Source organism: Erpetoichthys calabaricus, chromosome 9 (assembly GCF_900747795.2).
Source record: "Erpetoichthys calabaricus chromosome 9, fErpCal1.3, whole genome shotgun sequence".
Taxonomy (NCBI): domain Eukaryota; kingdom Metazoa; phylum Chordata; class Cladistia; order Polypteriformes; family Polypteridae; genus Erpetoichthys; species Erpetoichthys calabaricus.
The window spans coordinates 111109999-111127133 of record NC_041402.2 but is presented as its reverse complement, the minus strand read 5'-3'; the positions used below and the strand labels follow the sequence as shown (position 1 = coordinate 111127133).

The window sequence follows — 17135 nt, the reverse complement described above, 5'->3', positions numbered from 1 at the left end:
AGGAATGGGAACTAGAGGAGCATGGTCTCTCTTGGGAATCTGAAGCATTTGACATTCTGGGCAGGGCACACAAAAGCGATGAACCTCCTCATTGATTCCCAGCCAATAAAATCAGAGATTAATACGCTGAAGGATTTTTTTGACGCTGTGGTGGATTGCCGGCTTCTAACTCTGGCCCTCACCCCCAGGCCGCCAGGAGGAGCTCTCCGGACAGCGTGGACATGCCCCGAGTTCCAGCAGGGCCTCATGGACTATGTAGTTTTCATACGCAGCCCTGCTGGATACCTTGGGGGCCACCAGGCGTCGCTATAGGGGGGCTCGTGGGCTCTTATGTGCCCTATAACCCGGGAGTATGTCATGGTCATGTGACAGGAAGAAACAACGTGCTCCCGGGTTGAAGAAAAGGACTGTTTACCCTGACCCGGAAGGAATAAGGAACTGTGGTTTCTAGGCCAAGCTGTTTAAATGACTACAGACCAGTGGCACTTCCCTGTATCCCAATGAAATGCTTTGAACATTTGGTGAAAAACATTTTAATGACAGAGACAAAGTCTTTTCAAGACATGCTCTGCTTGTTATCTTACAATGAAAACTGCTCCATTATCAAGTGTGCTAATGATACCATGCTCGTAGGATGCATATCTAGGGAGGATGAAAGCCACTAGCTAAATCAAGTGGGCTGTATGGTAAACTGGTGCAATAAAAACTCTCTCACTCTAAATTTAAAAAAGACCAAAGAAATGATATTTGATTTTAAGAGACAGAAATCTGCATGTTCACCCATTGTAGTTCTGGTGGAGGAGGTATAAATAGTGACTGAATATAAATACTTAGGGACTTACCTAGATAACAATCTTAACTGGAATACTAATACAAACAAAAAATTCTCTAAATGCAACCAGTGCTTATTTCTCCTCCATAAACTCAAACTATTTGAAGTAGGCAAGGACCTCATGTTGTCCTTTTATTGCAGTCTGATCCAATCTGTGATCACTTTCATTTTCACTGCCTGGTTTAATAGTCTGACAAACCAAAACTCAAAAAAGCTCTAGCAGATTACGAAGTATGCAGCTAAAGTTATTGGGGCTGATGTAGATAATTTGATTAGTGTGTGTCAGAGGGCAATGTTAAAGAAACTGGAAATCATCTCAACTGATGACAGACATCCATTACATGTAGAACTAAGCTTCAGTAAATAGTCGCTTTGAAAACCTACACAAATCGGTCCAGAAATACCTTTCTTCTTTGTGCCATTTGACTTTTCAATAAGAAATATCGGAGATAATGATTACGGTTTTGATACATATCCTGTACCCATTTTTTTTTTGGTGTAAATATGCATTATCTAATTGCCTTTACCTTAACCTGTCTTGTTTCTATTTGTTTGTTTTATTTCATTCTGTCTTTTGTTAGATGCAACTGAGAAGGCAAATTTCATGTTTTCTTGTGTAAACATGACTAAATAAAGAAACATTAAACCTTAAACCTTTTTACAAGAAGCCAGAGTCTGCTTAAACTGGAAGTGCAGTTGTGAGAGATGGTCTGCACCAACCTCTTTGGGCATGGACTACTGCAGCGCTTGATATTTCATTACATGACGTCCCGGGAATGGAGGGTTTTGGAGGACCACTACAGTTAATTTTTTCATTGATCCCTTGTAACTGATGAAGCATGAAGCAGACCTGTACTGGCAAGTGTCTCTGTGAATGCAGGTCAGACTGGTCTTAACTTGCAGTTATTGTCAAGGTAACACGAAGCGGCATGCAACAATGGAGATGTTGCTGTTGGAATCCATTAAGGCAGATACCTTATGCCCATTTAAGATTACCACTCCTGTACAAGGGAATGATAGGGAATAAGTCAGAGCACAAAACCCTTCCTCTCCTGTCTCCCAGCAGCCTCCCTCATCATTGGGCATCGTGTATGCAGGGGCTTTGGCATTTGTTCCAGGTGGTGACAACTGGGCTTGGGAATAGGGACACATGCTGTTTGGGTTCCATAAAGAGGTTGTTCTGTTCTCCCAGACTTCTATAAGTTCAATCATATTTTTTTAAAAATTGTTCCAAGGCTGGCTGGTGAGATATTTGGGCAGTGCATTTAATAGCAAAAAACAGGCAAGTTGTTCCACTACCATTATTTACACTTGGCCTTAGGCAGCACCCAGTTTTGCCCCATAGGCTGAATTCCTGTGAGTGGGTTGGCGCTCAAGGTTAAATTTCCACTGTAATAGTTTCCTCGCCATCAGGCCCAGGGCTTCCTTTTTCAATGGACTCTGCCTTTGTGGGGTGCTGGTGGGCGGTCCTCTTCTCCAAGAGACCGTAATAAGTCCTGTGCGTTTCCCCTTTCAAGCATGGCCATATTCTGTTAGCCAATCCCGTACATTCCCATCAGACTACTTTTTGAACTAACCTTTGGAGTTGAGCTCACACTTCATCCTCCGGAACCGAAAAGGATCAGTGCACTCTGCCATCCCCTGGTCCGGCATGGAATTACCTTCTTTTGAGCAGTTTAGCTGCCTCCCATGTACACGTGTGTGACAATGTACATTCATTTATAATTAATTAATTAAATAATTAATAATTAATAAACATTAGACAAGACAAGAGAAAGTGTTGGGGCATCTGGAAGGAAAACCCTGTATAATTAATGGAAAAAATGGCAAAAAAGATGGTAATAATCACAAGGTATTTTTCTGACAGTTGTCAAATCATAACTGGTACAAAATGGCAGTGTGCCCCTAAAGAAGAAATCAGACTAGAATGGGTGGGGTCAAGGGATCAGGATCTGGATGTGATGTCATTGGGACTGTTGGTCATCTGATCTACAGGGGAGAAAGGAGGAGAAGCATAAGGTAACACTGGTAACTCTCAGTTTGGGGTGGAATTACAATCAGACAAGCCTTTAAGTTGTCTCCCAAATGTGTGTGACACAGCCCACCCACATAGCCTAGACCAGGGGTGGGCAAAGTCAGTCCTGGAGGGCCACAGTGGCTGCAAGTTTTTGTTCCAACCCAGTTGCTTAATTAAAAAACAGTCCTTGTCAATTATTTAATTTCATGGCTTGTTAGTGCTTTAACTCTGTCATGTCAAGTCATTCTCATATCCTAGATTTTTTTTCTTTCTAAGGATATCATACAAATGATCTGAAGTCTAAAACAGACAAGTAATTCTCAGTGCTTCACTTTTTTCTCTTCACTTTCCTTCCAAGTATTTAATTAAACCAAATAGTGCACGATAAATACACACAGGTGTAAATGGAAAAAAGATAAATGGAGAAATGCTGGTTTCTTTTGTCAAAGGCATCTTATTGCTAATAAGGAGCAATTAAAAAACAAGAAAACAACTGTTTAAGACTAAAATAAGCAATAAGGGTTCAAAATCTTAACGAGCGAGACAACTAAAATGAAACAGAAGTGTTACTTGAGCAATAAGCACTTCTTATTAAGCAACTGGATTGGAACAAAAACCTGCAACCATTGCGGCCCTCCAGGAATGACTTTAACACCCCTGGCCTAGACCCATCTGGCTGGGTAGAACGAACCAAGAGGTCATATCAAAAGAGAGCATCCACTTTGGTATGAAGGGAACTTTGGTGATGTTTGATTCAGAATTTGTAGGGCTGGAGATCCAAAAACCACCTTGTGACACATGAATTCAACTACTTGTGCAGGGCCAACTATTGTAAGGGTGTATGGTCTGCCACAAGAGTGAATTCATGGCCAAGGAAGTAGTACCTCAGCTATTAAATAGCCCATTTAATTGACAAAGCTTCCAGTTCCACCACAGAATACCTGGTCTCGAGCTCAGGTACATTATCGGGTGTTCAGCACCATTGATGCTTTGGCTTAACACTATACCAAACCATGACAGTTCATGTTGGCTTCTTGTTCCCTCTTCATTCTTTGTAGCCTCTTGAACATGACACCATCAGTACCATAACCGAGATGAGGACAAAAAACATGTGAAGTAAGTGGGTGGTGAAAAGTGCTCAGTGCTTTTATAAACACAAAAAAAAACAAATCCAAATAGCGTCCCAAGTGCAGTGCTCCAAACTGTCAATAAATAAATAAATAATCCATAAAAACATCCAAATGTTAGTGAAGGTAAAAAAAATGCAGATAAATAAGTAATCCAATAAAAAAACGAGGTTAAAACAATGCAAGAGTCTTTAAAATTCTCAGTTCCTGGGTTTTCCCTTTAAAAACTGACAGCTCTCTGGCTTATCCTATTCTGACCTCACATCCCAGAGAGACATCAACCAACAGGTGCAGACACCGTTCAATTCTGGCCTGTATTCCTGCAGCCTAATCCAAGGCATTCCATGGGGAGCCACCAGACCCTGCTTCCATGCCCACTGCTGGCTTTCCAGGCTCCACCTGGTGAAAGCGCACCATCCTCCCACCGCCACCGATCGCTGGCTTCACCCAGCAAGAGGACTCTCCAGAGCATAACAATCACTCCTGCTCCCAGGTTACTCAAAAGGAGTGATCCCCATTCCCCCTCCTGAGCGCTGGCCACACACTACACCTGTTTCTCAATCTAAACAACATCTCACTACCGCACCTACCTTTCTCTCCATCTCAATAACCTCTGATCAACTTTTCCTGCCTTTTTTCCTTACCTTTTCTCTTGTGATGGCTCGCTCTTATAAGGCTCAGTGGGCACAGCATCTCAATCATGCGCCACAGTAAGCCGATGAAGCAATTGAGAAAGACCACACTCTCACGTGTGGGTGCATCTCCCCCCCAATTACTCCACCAAGTTCCTGCAGCTGGTGAGTGCACCATGGAGAATGAGCTGGCCAATAAAGTATTTATTAAAACTGCCATTCATTCAGGGCGGCCCTGCTGTATCACACAGACCTGTGCCCCTCAGCTGCATTGTACCACACAGACCCCTAGAACCCTCAGCTAGAGACTAGTCCCAATTGATTATGCTACCCGATATCCCAAAAGCTGTCCCTCTGTGCACAGCTACTTCCAAAGCCATCACATTAGAATTAGTAGGGATCTTTGTGCGACCAGGAGATGCCCTTTACCTCAGAGTCATTCAAGGAAATGGCCAAGTTACTTAAGATAAAGCGTTTAAAGACCTTGTTATATAATTCTAAACTGATGGTCTAGTGGAGCAGTTTAACCAGACCCTCAAACAGATGCTATGCAAGATGGTCAGCCAGGATGGAAGGAACTGTTATCAGTTCCTCCCCCTCATCCTTTTTGCATATCAGGAAGTCTCACAAGTCTGTACAGGTTTGTCACCATTTGAATTATTGTATGGACAGCAACCCTGAGGCATATTGAATATTCTAAAGCAGTGCTTCCCAAACTCGTACCTGGGAACCCACTGTGGCTGCAGATTTTTGTTCAACTAGCTTCAGTTTTTGGACTCCTGCGCTAATTAAGTGAATTGTTATTTCCCAAGTTCTGTGTTTTGGGAACAATATAGAAATTAGGAAACTAAGTTTAGTAAAAAAAATTAAAATGTACCAAGCATTTATATGGGAACTAGGGGGCTCCGCCCCCTGCTCGCTTCGCTCGCCAACCCCTGGTGTTGGGAATGACAAAGAGCGTGATGTATGAATGAGATATAGAATAGTGTGACGGTGTAGATGATGCAAATAGAAAGCAAACAATAAAGTGTGTGGCACAGTGTAAAGGTTTATTTGAAAATTTCTTTGTACACGCCGTTTAAGTGTAAAAGGTAATTCCAGGTCAGAACTTGTAAGGTCAATGAAGATGGTTATTGTTGTGATCAGAGTCAAGTTTGTCAGAGCTTAGAAAGAGTTGTGTCTCTCCAGGAAGTAATGGAATGACTTGGGTATTTATGTTTTCCACATTAATATTTTTTGGACATAATATAGTGCGTTGTGTTAAAAGTGGCATTTGGTCTAATAAGATTGCTGTTCCAAATCTCTCTGTAACCAAGTCGTCGCAGATAAAGGTTTGAGGAATTGTAATAATATGTGGCTGAAGTCCATCTGTATTGGTGAGTGTACCATCTCTCAGTTGTAATAAGCAATTGTTATGATCTGGTTCTGGACATCGTATCTTTTTTACTAACTGTATCTTTTGAAAGCAATGCCAATTGTCTGCGTATTTTAAGGTGCACTGAACAATAGCTGAGCGCATGGCATCTGGAAGAATAGCTAATCACTGTCTTAAATCTCCTCCTCATAAAAGTACCTTTCCTCCAAAGCGAATATTATTATTCATAAACGTTTGTAGAAGTTTATGAATGGTGTTGAGTAAGTGACTTCATGCCATTGTACATTCATCAATAATTAACATTTTTTCAAGACGGATGTCACGTGCAGTGCCACCGTTAATGTTCATAGTGGATACCGATTTGTAGGATCTAATGCAGTTGATAAAGATTTCACTTTCAGGTACATCGTTAGTTAGAAGCTTCTGTAGATATTCAGTATATGAATGTAAAGAAGGCAGTCTAATTTGACCCTTTTGACAACAACGTGTAAATGTATTACTTGTATTGCCAGTTGTTTCTTCAGGGAAGTGAACTGAATGACAGTGATTGCAAATGACATTCATTAATCCGAATGAATTTTCCTGGTGTATGTTTTGCTTGTGCCGTTTGAGAGGCACGTTGTTGCATGTGTAGTATTTGGGATGTGTTGATTTGGAGCTGTAATCGATTTGCCTGTGCTGTATGAGAAGCTCGTTGTAGCCTTCCTTGCCGTTAACGTATGTCTGAGACGGGAGGTGTTTCGTTTTGAATCCGTGCCTGTAGCGATGTAGCACTTTGATTGATAGATTGCGTCATGTGGATCTAGGATGTAGATTTGTGCATATTTGCGTTGTTGATTTGTTTCAGGGTGCACTGTTCCAATGCGATGCAGTATTTGTGCACATATGCGAAAGCAGTATGGGCCATTGCTTTTTGGTGGCCTGATATTTACTCCGGTAGATGCAAAAGCAAATGAACTATTGTAGGATCTAATGCAGTTCATAAAGTTTTTACTTTTAGGTACATCGTTAGTTAGAAGCTTTAGTTGAGCTTTGCGTTTTTGGAGTCGAGACATTTTTTCTTTTAGAAATATGGATAAGTAATAAGGAGTATTGCACTTACTGTTAATATGGAGCCTTTTCTGCGGTTGAACGGTTAATAGTGCCTTATTGTAATGAGATCCACCTATGCTGCATAGCCGTCTATTTTGTTGTTTCTTTCGTGTTCGTGTGTTTGTTCCTGTTATCCTTTCCTTTTCGTTTTGTACCCGTGACCGTGTATTCATGACTTGTTTCTTTCTCAGCATGCGAAATATGGATAAGTAATAAGGAGGATCGCACTCACTGTTAATATGTTTCCTTTTCTGCAGTTGAACGGTTAATAGTGCTTTATTGTAAGGAGATCCACCTATGCTGACACCTATGCTGTCTAGTGTGAAGGTGTTGATGTTCACTTTAGAATATGTGGCTTTGGGTGTCACTTCTTATGGATGTGTGTGTGTGTGGGGGGGGTGAGGATTGTTGTTGCGCGAGCGTCTTCTTTCTTTTTGTGTTCCTGTGTCTTGTTGAATCCCCCTCTTTGTGTGTGTCCCGTCCCTTGCTTGTAAGGTCTGTGGGGTGGTTTTGTGTTCTTTTTTTTTGTGTTCCATGGGCTTGTTGAATCCCCCTCTTGGTGTGTGTCCCGTCCGGTGCCTGTAGGGGGGGGGGTGGGGGGGGGGTGCCTTGCTGTTGTGCGCAAGCCTCTTTTTTTTTTTTTTTTTTTTTGGGTCTAGTTTCGTGTGCAATGTGTTTCGTGCTTTGCCTGCGTTTGACTACTTTTTTATGTGCCTTTTCCTTTTTTCGGTGCTCGTTGCGCTTCATTTCTTTGACTCCTTTTTCTCTTTTTTCTGTGCTCACTCCTTTTTTCTGTGGTCTTGTCCGCCTCTCGCGGCCCCTCATCCGCCTCTCGCGGCCTCTTTTGTCCCCCTCTCGCGGCTCCTCATCCGCCTCTCGCGGACTCTTTTTGCGCCTGCGCAGTACGTCTTTTTGCGGCTACGGCCCATGTCCGGATGTCCCTGTGTCCATCCGGTTTAGCATTCTCGGTTAGTAATATGGATAATGTATTTTTCTCTTTTTAACAATATTTTCATCTTGATTTTCATTCTACTTTTCCAGTTGTTCTAATTGTTTAATTAATCCATTATTTACTAATTAGTGGGTCTGATGCGAAAGTAGTTGCAGCCTTTGATTATTCAGTGTTGTTTACCTGGGTTTCTGATTTGCTTGTTTTTAACTGTCATTAATAAGATACATTGAAGGGGAAAAACTGCACAGAGAAAAGGCAAAATATAATGAAATCAACAAAAGAGAGTTCAGCATTTAAATCTATAGCAAAAGCAGAAATATTTCTAAATGTGTTTTAAATGTAAAAATCATGCTGCTGTGCTTTTCTGAATGTAGAATAAGAATACCAGGTAATTAAATGAGATCAATGTTATCAGGTGTTGTCACTGATTAGGAATCTGGTTGGAACAAAAACCTGCAGCCACAGTGGGTCCCCAGAACCGAATTTGGGAAGCACTGTTCTAAAGGAAGGTTGGGTGGAGCAGGCCCTCCCCTCCACAAATATACTAGAATATATCGCTCAGTTCCATGATAGATTCGTGAAAATTCGAACCATCCTAAAAACGCACATGGAAAAAGCAGAAGTAGCTCAAGCCTGCTATTATGACCGAGGCATATCTCTGTGGGAGTTCCGTCCAGGAGATCGAGTCATGGTCCTTGTTCCTACTTCCCATTCCAAACTACTGGCCCATTGGCAAGCACCTTATGGAGTTAAGGATAGGAAAGAGCACATCGATTATTTGGTGAAACAACACAATCATCGAACGATTGAACGGAAATATCATGTGAACCTGCTGAAGCCATGGAAGTATAGGGAGCCTGACCCCTCCTCCGGCCAGTCCCATTCACTTTTTGCTCACAAAACAGAACTTAACTTTGGCCCCAATTTGACCCCCAAACAGCGATGGGAGCTGGAAGCAGTTATCCTGTCTGTCCTGGACGTAGTGAGTGAAAAACCTGAGCAGACCTCTCTGATTGCACATGACATTGTGACGGAACCCAGGGTGATCAATCGAGAATGCCTGTATCAACTTCCTGAGTCAAAAAGAGTGAAAGTGGAACTGGAGATCAAGCACATGCTGGAACTAGGTGTAACAGAGTAAAGTCATAGTCCCTGGTCCAGCCCTATTGTCTTGGTCCCTAAGCCAGACAGGAGTTGAAGGTTTTGCAGTGACTTCCTGTGGCTTAATCAAGTCTCCCAATTTGACGCCTATCTGATGCCACAAGTGGATGACCTCCTCAAGAGGCTAGGACAAGCTGAGTTATTGACCACACTTGACATTATGAAAAGGTACTGGCAGGTTCCCTTAACAGACTACGCAAAGGTCTAAGACTGCGCTTAGCACCCATATTGGTCACTGGCAGTATTGTGTGCTTCCTTTTGGGTTACATGGGGTACCTGCGACCTTTCAGCATCGGGTGGATAAAGTGCTCCATCCTTATAACTCCTATAGTGCTGCCTACATGGATGGCATAGTTATCTATTCCAGCACATGGAAGAAACACCTACAGCAAGAGCACGCGGTAATGCAAGCATTAGGTGAACCCAGTCATTGGATTGTACCCTGATTTTCTGAGAGAGTGACACCATTGACTGATTTGACAAAGAAGAGAACCCTTGTCACACTTGGGTCACAGATTTGCACAGAAACACAGGTGGTTGAAGAGACAGGAACTTTATTCAAACACTGCAAACGAACATATGTCTCTTTCAAAAGTTTAAACATGCTCCTTGACAAGACAGAGGTGACAGTTTCGTCTCACAATTAAAAGAATACAAACATATCTTCCTCTTCAAAGGAGTGTGCGTCATGAGCGGGACCCCCAACAAGAGCACAGAATGTCTGGGAGAGAGAGAGAGACAGAGACAGAGAGAGAGACAGAGAGAGTGAGAGAGAGAAAATAAGCAAACAATCCAAAACCAACAGGTGCTGTTCAGGCTTTTAAGTATGCAAAGTAGCATGCAGGAAGCATATCGCGCAACAGAGCAGCCGCAAGTAAGCCCAGCAAGTAAGGGAGAAATGTGAAGGTAGTCTATCAGCGTTTTTTAGGAGGAGTTTTCTGAGGAGTGTCCGTATCCTCTAGGGGTTTGATCAGCCCCCTGCTCACACCCTGAACAATGTGGTGTGGGACGTTAAATGCAGAGACTACATTTAGTGACTTAAAACAGGCTCTTATGTCGTCACCGATGTTGAAAGCTCTTAACTTCTCCTTGCCTTTCATCCTCCAGACGAAAGTTCTGAACACAGGTCTTGATGCCATGCTGAGCCAAAACGTTGATGGTGTTGAGCACCCCATCGTGTTCCTGAGCTGGAAACTGTTGGAATGAGAAACCAGGTATGCAGCAGTGGAATGGGAGGCCTTGGCGATCAAATGGGTGATTGCACAGCTGAGGTATTATCTCTTGGGCTGTGAGTTCACCTTTGTTACAGATCATGCACCTTTGCAGTGGATGGCCTTACACAAGGAATCAAACTGACGTGTCACAAGGTGGTTTCTAGACCTGTAGCCTTACAAGTTTTTGCTCATTTATCAGCAGGGTTCTCTCCACACCAATTCCGATGCTCTTTCTTGGGTTCATGACCTCTCGGTCAGGAATATGTATATTATTTTATTTACCACAATACCTTCTTTTAATGTTTTAGATGACTTTAGAATATAATGTCACACAATACTCACAAAAATCTTCCTCCTACTTTTTCTCTTTCTCCTTTCCAAGACAGTGTTCCCCTACTATACAAGTATGTTAACTCTACTAACTTAGAGGAAGAGGTCCCTTTAAAACTCTGACCAGGGAATACTTGTAAATCAGGCAGATTAGGAAAATGAGAAGATAGACTTTATACAGTGACACTTGGGATGGGTGATAGAAAAGTTGATCAATCATCTCCTTAAACATCACCAGCTAATAATGTTTTTGCCAGAGGTGGGGCATCATCGTTTTTCACTGAGTGAGCCAATTTTGCTATTCTGCAGTTCCTGTAATTTTCAATTTGGTCACAGGGTGTCCTCGTAATTATTAGTGAAGCTTTGTACAAAACTCTGGCACCCTCATAATGTTGAACCCCAGAACAGAGGAAGTTGTCAGATTATTTATTTGCATCTTGCAGGGAAAAATATAATTAGATTTGTGTCTGTTTCGTAACGATGCATTTAAAGTTTCTAGTTTAAATGCAATGCATGTATAATGCATTTACAACCTATCTACATACAAACAAGATATAATCAACTAGAGTAAACAAATAAGACATGTTAAAATCATTAGCAAAATAACATCAATTGTTAATGGTAAGTAAACAGGTAAACAGTCTTCAAGTCGCAATTATATCATAGATAGCACCAACCGTACCAGTGCATGCATGACCTTTGTTACTATATCTACTATATATTAAAACACTAAGGTCTGTGTGTCCAGTCCCATATAGCCATTTGGTTGGTCAGTTTCCCTTTGGTGGTGAAACAAAAGAGGAAGTGTTAGAGATGAGATGCATGAAGAGGAGTAAAGGTGTAGGATGTATGCTGAGAGAGTTGAATTCAAAGATGGCAAGTATAAAACTAGACAGGAGGTGAGAATGTAGCCTCGAAAATAATGACTGACTCTGAGAAGTAGGCTTTACAGAAACACACTTGAGAAAAGGAGCGCTAGTAAAGAGACATTCACACACACACACACAAATACAGAGGAAAGGCATTAAAAGATATACATAGGGCTAGAGATACCAAATATTTTTTATTTATTCTATTACCTATTTTCAAAAGTGCACATGTATATTAGCTTTGGTACCTACATATATATTAGCCTTGGTGCTTGTTGATTTTATTGATTTTATCAAAATCAAATAACATTCCCAGTGAGGCTAGAACTTGATTGCAATGTTCGCAGGTTGGATCTTGCCATGGAAATATTTGGACAATTTTAAGTGAGGCATATGTGCTCAATATATAATTTTGAGTTGATTAATTGTATGCTTTGTGCATATGGAGCTCGAGTGAATTCTGTGCATTACTACTTTTCACTCCTTTTCTGAGATGTTGAGTGAGAGATCCTTTTCCCACTGTACTCTTGGATCTTTGAAAGGAAGGTACTGTAAAGTGGTTTTACATATTACTGAAATGCTGTCTGAATTCTCAAGACTGATCAATATTTTTTCCGGCATAGAGGTAGGTGGGAGGTGAAGAAAATTGGGCAGGTTCTGTTTGACAAAGTTTCTAATTTGAAGGTAGTGAAAGAAATGTAGTGCTGGAAAGTTAAATTTGGAGTGTAATTGCTCATAGGATGCAAAGACGTTGTCTATGTACAGATCTCTAAGTGATTTAATCCTGAATGTTTTCAAAATGTTAAAAACTGAGTACGTTTAAGAGGGTTGAAAAAGGTGGTTCTCATGCAGAGGTGCCACAGATAAAAGCTTCTCTATCTTAAAATAGTTCCTACATTGGTTCCATATTCTGAGTGTGTGAAGCACAATTGTGTTTTTAATATATTGGCAATAACTTGTATTAATTGGGGTACAAAGCAAGGAATATAAAGAAGTACTGCAGGATTTTATTTCTATTTTGGAGCAAGCCTGTGTATGTTCATCTATTTGTGTCAATGTCCAGGTATTTATAGCTTGTATGTTTGCTGCCCAGTAATAAAATTGAAAGTTAGGTAGAGCCATGCCACCCTCCGTCTTAGGTCTTTGTAAGGTCGCCCTTTGGTCGCCTAAGGTCTCATAACTTCACTGTAATTTAAATCCTGATACTCTGTATATCCAATTCATTATAATAACTATTCATGGTGGTTCTAAAATCTGTACTAACCCCTACTCTCTCTTCTGTTTCCTTTTCTGGTGTCCTTTTGGTGGTGGCGCAAGCCACCACCATCTACTCAAAGCACCATGATGTTCCAACAATGATGGATGGATTAAAAGGCAGAAGTCTGTATGACCATCAGCATCAAGTGACTCCGTGAGAACCCTGACTACAAAGAGGACTATTTCATTTATGTTAGGTAGAATGCCCAGAGGGGACTGGGCGGTCTCGTGGCCTGGAACCCCTACAGATTTTATTTTTTTCTCCAACCTTCTGGAGTTTTTTTTTTGTTTTTTCTGTCCACCCTGGCCATCGGACCTTAGTCCTTTTCTATGTTAACTAATGTTGTCTTATTTTAATTTCTTATTTTGTCTTTTATTTTTCTTTTCTTCATTATGTAAAGCACTTTGAGCTACTTTTTGTTTGAAAATGTGCTATATAAATAAATGTTGTTGTTGTTCTTAACAATAACTTTAATTTTCACTTATATGCATACGACACTCAACTATACCTTTCTGTTAGACCAAATGACAGTTCACTGATCCATCCATCCATTATCCAACCCACTATATCCTAACACAGGGTAACAGGGGTCTGCTGGAGCCAATCCCAGCCAACACAGGGCGCAAGACAGGAACAAATCCTGGGCAGGGTGCCAGCCCACCACAGGGCACACACCAAGCACAATTTAGGATCACCAATGCACCTAACCTGCATGACTTTGGACTATGGGAGGAAAACGGAGCACCTGGAGGAAATCCACGCAGACATGGGGAGAACATGCAAACTCCACGCAGGGAGGACCCGGGAAGCGAACCCAGGTCTCCTTACTGCGAGGCATCAGTGCTACCACTGCGCCACCGTGCTGATGGTATCCTTAATTAATTTTACAAGTAAGTTAAAGGACTGATTAGATGAGAATAATTTTTTTTAATGGAAAGAATGATGCTGACCACAATATTATGTTAGTTTTTAACTCACTTCATTGGAATTCATGCATTTATTTCTAGTAGAATTAACTGTGGCAATGTGTTATTCACTGGCTGTTCAATTGGTTGAAAATACTGCTGCAAGAATCAGAAAGTACAAATACTTAACTCTGGTTCTCAAGTCTTTACACTAGCTCCCAGGTAGGCATAAGGCTAATTTCAAAATCCTCATTTTAACATACAATGCTTTAAATGGCAAATGCCCTGTTTGCCTATCTGAACTTACCATTACCTATAAACCAGAGTGTACATTAAGACCTCAATGTGCTCAGCTACGTAAGATTCCAAGGATAATAATAACAATGAGATGCTGAGCTTTTAGTAACAGGGCTTCAAAGCCGTGGGATTATTTACCTGCTTATATAACAGATGCTTCTTTAGTCTCAGCTATGCTCCTGCCCATAATCACACAAAGAACCATAGATACATGGAATGAGTAGCAAGTATGGTAGACAATAAGACCCTTAAAGACCTTCAAAACTAGACTTGATGTTATTTTGGAAGAATTAATTGGATATGATTAGCAAGATTTGTTGGGCTGGATGGCCCATTCTTGTCTAGAATGTTGTAATAATAAAAAATTCAACTCAGATATTGAAAGCATTGGAATAAACAGATGGAACCTTCTGTTAGCAGATTGGACGACCCTTCTCTACTTGGAAGGCACAGGGAGGCTGGGTAACTATCTGTACTAGGCCTACAGAACTTGTGAATGTGCTTGACTTTGTCTTTCATTTTCTCTCTTTCAACTGATCATGGACCCGCGAGAGGTTTATTTTCTCCAAGGATACTTCTGACTGGAGTTTATGTTTTCCTCTCCCTTGTTGTCAACCGGCCATTGCTCAGCAATTAATGGACAGATATTGTTGGCTTCCATGTATGTTAATCAGATTCTATTGTATTTTCTGTGTGCTTTAACAAATTTCTTTCCTTATAATAATGATAATAATAAGTTACATTTATTGAGCGCCTTTTACATACCCAAGGTCGCTATACATACAGATGTATACTTATGTATAATAATTCTGCTTTTAGTAATTTGTAAAATTTATACTTGCATTTTACCAGAGAACTTGTCACAGTGCTCTGTGCCTGCACGCAGCAAAGAACAAAACACAAAAATAAATTGAATTCAGCAGTGTCACAATAATATATAATAAAAAGTTTGTTGTGGGATTTTAAAATATTGCTTCATCACTATGGGTGATACATATCCAAAATACTGACCTAGGGGAATGCCATAACTGAAAACCTTTATGTAGCAATTTTAATCTATTAAGCTTTTTTATTATATTGCCTTTTGTGTAACTGTCATAAGCAGAGAAAAGCCAAGCAAAATGACACCTTTTATTGGCTAAATAAAAAGATTACAATATGCAAGCTTTCGAGGCAACTCAGGCCTCTTCTTCAGGCAAGATGTGAAGAAGGGGCCTGAGTTGCCTCGAAAGCTTGCATATTGTAATCTTTTTAGTTAGCCAATAAAAGGTGTCATATTGCTTGGCTTTTCTCTACATTCATAATGGCTAACACGGTACAACACCCTAGTACTACTGTTATAAGCAGGATAAGCAGGATCACTCCAGACTTGGAATGAAGTATCAAGCATCATTATGTAACCTAACACAGGATGATCTAAAGATTGTTAGCATAACCCAATCTGTAACACAAGAGTAACCTTGCATTGGTATGCTCCAAAGATGTCTTTGTTTAAACAAATTTCTTATATACTGCTGAAGTCAGAAGAAACTTTTTATGAAAGCTGAACCTGTATCAAGAGATTTTCTGTATCAATGCAAAATAAAAAATAATTGTGCCATTTCTATCTGGTTATCCATCCATCTATTTTCAAACCCACTTATTACAATTACAATATGGCAATGGTATGAAGAAATAAATACATTATTTTCTGAGTGGTTGGCACAAAGGAAGTATCTATCACAAATTATTAATTATGTGAAAGTATAAAAATTGATTCTCACCTCCACATATGGGTAAAAACCGACCTCTCCCAATTTATTCCAGTAATCTCCAGTTTCAAAACGAATTTTATATATCCCAGGAGTGAATGTTTCTGAAGTAAGAAGATTAAAACAGCGACCATCAGAATTTGTGATCCTAAATTGAAAAAAAAGAAAGTTCATATGCAACACTGCACTACTGCAATAAACTTTATAATGTAATGGATAATGAAGTTTCACAAAATGGCAAAATGGAAGGATGTGGTAATAATATCAATAATATTTAGTTTTCATTTTTTTCCATAAATGAATAACTTGATTAAAGGGCCGCATGCATGGGTGGGCAACCTGGCTGGGACTGGTTCCATTCCAATAACCAACCAAGAGGCCAATGTGAAAGAACGATGGAGGGGAGGACTAATTTCAAAGCTGTATGCCTCCCCAACCCACTAGATGTCAGCATTCCTGGACTTTGGGACCCATTACGATACCTGCAAGGAATCTAGGAACTTGTTGTGCAGTGAGGCAACCCTGCTAGGATCTGTGGGTGCCGCCAGATGGTGCTACAGGGAGTTACACCCCCTGCTTTAGGGAACTTCTGATTGACCCAGAAGTACTTCCATTGGGCTATGCCCTGGCACTGGAAGTATTCCCGGGTCCAAGATAAAAGGAGCCACTCAACCACATTCAGTAAATTGGAGTCAGGAGGTTGAGGGCAACACTTGAGGGAGGAAAAGGAGTGGAGGAGAAGAAGAAGAAGAGAGAAAGGAGAGAAATCATCATTCATTTTGATTGTTGGGTTGTAAATAAATATCCTTTATTTGAACCCGTGAGACATTCTGCGCAACAGGGCTGCGAAGTCACTGTTAAAGTCACTGTATATATTATCACACACATGCACATGGGAAGCAGCTAAAGGGCACAAAAGAGGATAATTCAATGCTGGACCAGGGGGTGGCAGAATGCACTGATCCTTTCTCTTTTTTCCTCTGCAGATCAAACACAGGAAATTCTGCCTGGGCCCGATGACATCACTTCCAGTTCCTGACAAGATGATGTCATTTCCCCTGTCCAGCTTTCAAAATGCAATGTTTTGTCTGTCACCTCAGTTCTATTTTATACTAATGTCTGTAAAGACCACTGCTCAAATATTTGCCTTTTTCTGCCAATTCTGAAGTATACAGGGTGGCTGACCCAAACCGTTTTGAAGTGTCATTTGAATCATTTCACAGTGGCTTAGTTGGCAGGATGGTTGACTCCACGAGGAATCGGGAGCAGGATTAGAAATCTAAATTCCAGCCCTTCAGGGTCCAAGTGGGAAATTACTATACC

At 40.8% G+C, this 17135-nt stretch overlaps 1 protein-coding gene across 1 annotated transcript in view; it reads right to left on the bottom strand.

The window, feature by feature from the left end:
* The window catches only part of urahb (urate (5-hydroxyiso-) hydrolase b), a 66782-nt gene that overhangs the window by 16782 nt on the left and 32865 nt on the right, over positions 1 to 17135 (bottom strand). Inside the window, exon 3 of the mRNA XM_028792656.2 lies at positions 15825 to 15960. Coding sequence (XP_028648489.1) covers positions 15825 to 15960 — 136 coding nt within the window. The remainder of the gene's footprint in view (positions 1 to 15824; positions 15961 to 17135) is intronic.